This window comes from Porites lutea, chromosome 6 (genome assembly GCF_958299795.1).
Source record: "Porites lutea chromosome 6, jaPorLute2.1, whole genome shotgun sequence".
In the NCBI taxonomy this organism is placed as follows: domain Eukaryota; kingdom Metazoa; phylum Cnidaria; class Anthozoa; order Scleractinia; family Poritidae; genus Porites; species Porites lutea.
Window position 1 is genome coordinate 9,373,842 of NC_133206.1, and position 4,214 is coordinate 9,378,055.

At 39.2% G+C, this 4,214-nt stretch overlaps 1 protein-coding gene across 1 annotated transcript in view; it reads left to right on the forward strand.

Moving 5' to 3' along the window:
- Positions 1-301: 301 nt before the first annotated feature.
- Positions 302-4,214, forward strand: part of LOC140941647 (low-density lipoprotein receptor-related protein 6-like) — a 14,163-nt gene continuing 10,250 nt past the window's right edge. The window contains exons 1-2 of the mRNA XM_073390667.1: positions 302-490; positions 3,694-4,090. Coding sequence (XP_073246768.1) covers positions 379-490; positions 3,694-4,090 — 509 coding nt within the window. The 5' untranslated portion in view covers positions 302-378. The remainder of the gene's footprint in view (positions 491-3,693; positions 4,091-4,214) is intronic.

The following is a 4,214-nucleotide window of genomic DNA, read 5'->3' on the forward strand; positions in this document are numbered from 1 at the left end:
ATCATATTCAACAGTTATCTTCTACTGGAATTCATTGTCAGATCGATAATACAATAAGGCGCGGAAAATAGATCTATTTTAATACTAACTGATCCGGAAGAGCGTTCCAAATTTAAGATCACTTTTGTTTTTGGTCATTCAGTATTTCCGCTGTGGTCAGTCTGGCACTTGAAGTTATTTTGAAGGGATTAAGTAACTTTTTACTACAGGTTGCATAAGCCTGAGCTCGAAAGGCCACGACAAAATACATTGTACATCCGTTACACGTGAGCCAACGGTACCCAGCGAGTGCTTGTTTTTCCGTTTAAAAACATCTCCCACAGAAAGTAGTCATTCGCTATTCCCCGACTGTTAGTCTTCTCAGTTAGTTCAAGAACCATGAGAACTTCATTGTTTTTGCTGTTCACTACAGCGATTTGGGACGTAAGCACAACTCAATCGCAGTTGGTAGCTTCACCATCGCAGGTTCACGAAGATGTGAGAACACAAGGTAAGTCAAATTTGTCCTGATCCGTAAAGAAATAAAGAATAAGGTATCTGTAAAATTATAATGAATTTCAGCCTTCGAACTTAAAAGGGGGAGATAGAGGTTCTTTAATTGGTAAAACTGACTCTTAGCTGAGTCCTTGTTATTTGAAAGAACTGCTTAATCAACCCAAATGAATGTAAATTTGATATCTTAGTAAAACGCCAAAGCGCAAAGACCTTTAAACAAGGAAAAACAGCTTTGCATCTCATATCCAGACACCGAGAATTGAAACAAAATACGTGGGTCAAATCTTGACTGGATTTTTTTAATTGATCTATTTTCGAATTGTTGAAAGCCAAGTGATTTACAGATCCAAATCTCGAAGAAGAAGAACTGGCATGGATTTTAGCTTAAACTGAAGCTACATCAACTATGAAGAATTGCGATGTGACTCAGTCATGATTGCTCTAAAAGCAATGAATTCTCAACTCCAGCTTGTTTTTCTAAGGATATGATGTGACTTCCTCCCTTGTTGATAACTTTTAATTAACAGTCTTGCGACTGAACATGTGCAAGCAGAGTGTACGTCATGTAAGCGCAACTAAATATTTGTCATCAATCGTGAGCAGTCGGACAGCGTGTCGTCAAATCTTGGTTTTTTTTTTTTTGCTTTTTTCGTTTGTTTTTTTTTCTGTGTTTGTTCAGCTCTCACTATCTAGAAAAGAGTGTTCATGGACCCGGTGCAAAACCTTTCTATACTGAAAAATTGACAAAGTGTCCATGAACCCGGTCCATGACAGGGGGTCCATGAACCCGGTCCATGATAGTGGTCCGTGGACCGGGTCCAAAGAGGGGGTCTACGGACCCCCAGTCCATGTTTTGTCCTCACCCGTTCTAAATGGCTCACTTCTCACACCAAATTTTTCGTTGAATTCTCTTTTTCTCCATTTCCACTCTGCAGTCAATTTGGCTGCCTGGCAAATTTTTCATGGGGACTTTTTCTCGGACGGGAACTAATGACAATTTGTATAATTTGAGAGACTGGTCACATCACTTCGTATTTGTTACTGTTCAGTCCTCCTCGGTTTAAAAAGATGTACGTGAAATTCAAGTGAGAAATGTCATATTGTGCGTGATGGTAGCCCCCATGCGGGATATACTTAGAAACAAAAGAGTCCGGTGCAAGCTTGGATTACATTCAGGTTCTGCTCCGAGATGTCGCCCTGAGACATTTCAACAGTGATGTAGCTTGCTGAAAACAAGAAAGCATTGATTATGATGGTTACGTTTTCGTGCCGAAACTTTGTTTAACTCGGTTGATTTTTCCTAACCTCGCCATGCAGCTGGACACCGTCAAAGCCGAACGTGATGGTTGTATTTTAGGCTGGAATCCAGAAAAAAAGGCACTTCCTGAGCAGAAGCAACAGGTGTAATTTCCTTTCCCAGCAAGATTAGGCGGAAATCCTCTGCTTTACTGACTATCGCTCTGCTTCCTAAAGATAATGAGCGTAGTTATATCACGGCTAATGAGGATTTGATTCTATATAAAGGTTCAGTCACTAATTTTGCATATTGTCTTCATTAGATTTAGCAATGGACTTTGCCTGAGTCTGTATTGAGATCAGTGTACTTGAAATTTAAGTATTAATTTAGTATCATACACGCATTGTGTCCACACAGCACTGACGAAGCCGTGTTGTGGACTCGGAAGCCAAATGGAGTAGAAATAAGAACACAAGGGACCTAAAATACTAAAAACCCTTGAATGCAGAGGTCCACTCAACCCATAAATAAAACCAAACTGGTTCTTTCTTGCCGTATCACTAATGTAGAGATGCTAATGCTAGACGTCACTTGAACTGGGAGTTAAAAGAAAACTAAATTAAGGGCTGGCATAGGGCAGAGGCCATCATGTAGATCTGGCCTTAAGGAAGGCTAATTTTTGTTCGCCGAAATATTGGCATCATATAAATCAGCCCTCTGCCGTATTACCAGCCTTGCATTTAGTTTTGCTACCTTGTGGCACTCCATAAGTGTTAAGCTTGACTCAACCACGAATTTTGTAGTGGGTTTTTAAGTAGAAAAATTTCTCTCTTCTTTGTGAAACTTGGCATGCAGTTTCCTTTCCACGTTTGAATCCACTTGATGAGCTTTTTCATTGTCTGTCTAAGTCACGTGACTGACTTTCGCCTTGTAACGGTCAAAATGTTTCGACGAAAATGGGGAATACTTACTCGGAGTGTATTCGCCATATTTTATCGTTTTTTCTATGGCTCATTGCAAGGGTTTTAGAGTGCTGCCTTATAATCATCTCCTTAAGTTATCAGAAACCGTCAGTTAAGTAAAACAGGTCATGTGACTTAACAAATATTCTAATAACCAGGGGCCAATGCATTGAATACCGCGTTAAAAGGCAGAATCATGTTAAAATATTCCTTTAGACAATTTGGACATCGAAAAGTTTCACATTTGTAATGCGCAAATGTACCCCATTTGAAGAAAAGCGTTTTGTGACGTCATCAGGAGCGGAAAATTACTTGACGGTATATGTCACTTTTGTACGATCAAAAACGTCAAATTTTAATTCTTCTAAGTTTACGACTGAAACAAACTTATTCTTAAGTCGACTGCAAGCGTGATATCTTAAAAATCTCTGCTGGGGGTCCTTTGTATTGACGAATCCAAGCCTTAACAAACATACAAGTCAAGCTGAGCGTGGAAATGCCTACCTAATGCGATTTGCAACACTAAAGGCGTTCTTTCATGCTAAGTTGATGTCATTAACCTTGCACATATGCCAAATTTGGACTTTTCCCTTGGAATTATTAGCTGTTAGGTGTTAGTCAGTAACTCTGGCAGGATTGGTCAGATTGATTTCGAAACGAGGTGCCTGTGCAAATATCTTTCCTTCCTTAATTTGCTGCGTACCAACTTAGTCCCTTATACTGAAAGCTAAATGGGCTCTGAAAAGCATAATCTGTATCGTCCCAAGAGGAACGACAACAGCACCAGCCAACACTGGTCTCTAAAGTGTTAAAATCTAGAAGTCTAGAATAAATAATAAAGATGTGTGTAGCATTCCAGTGGTCCAAAAATCACAGTAGACTGGGTTTAAAAATAGGTTTTTCTCTAATTTCAATTTGCACATACTTATTTTGGGATAGCTCAATCCAATACTGACACCCTACGTTTTTAAGTTTTCTTCTTTTCTTTCTCCTCCACAGCTCCAATGCTGTTGTACGCCAACCGAAAGGATATCAGAATCTTTAATGCAAATTCCAGAAATGAAAGTATAATAATTGATCATTTAAATGACGCCATTGCCGTGGATTTTCTCTTCGCAGAAGGAATTATATTTTGGGCTGATGTTAATTTGAAAAAAATCAAACGAATTCGCGTCTCCACAGGAGAAGTCAAAGATGTTATTTCAGTTGATTTGAAAAAACCTGAAGGACTCGCCGTAGATTGGATTGCAGGAAAACTTTATTGGACCGATTGTGGAGATGGTAAATGGGTAACAAATAGAATAGAGGTCGCGAATTTAGATGGATCTAATCGTAAAGTTCTCTTTCGGAAAGACTTGGGTCTTCCAAGGGCAATTGCTGTCGATCCGTTATTGGGGTAAGAATGACTTATTCTTTTAATTGCTGTGTTAAATATATTTTGCCGAATACACATGTCCTTGCAAATTGCTCCCTAATTGCTGCAAGCTGCTCTTTATACTGTTGGAAAACTACTGAGACAA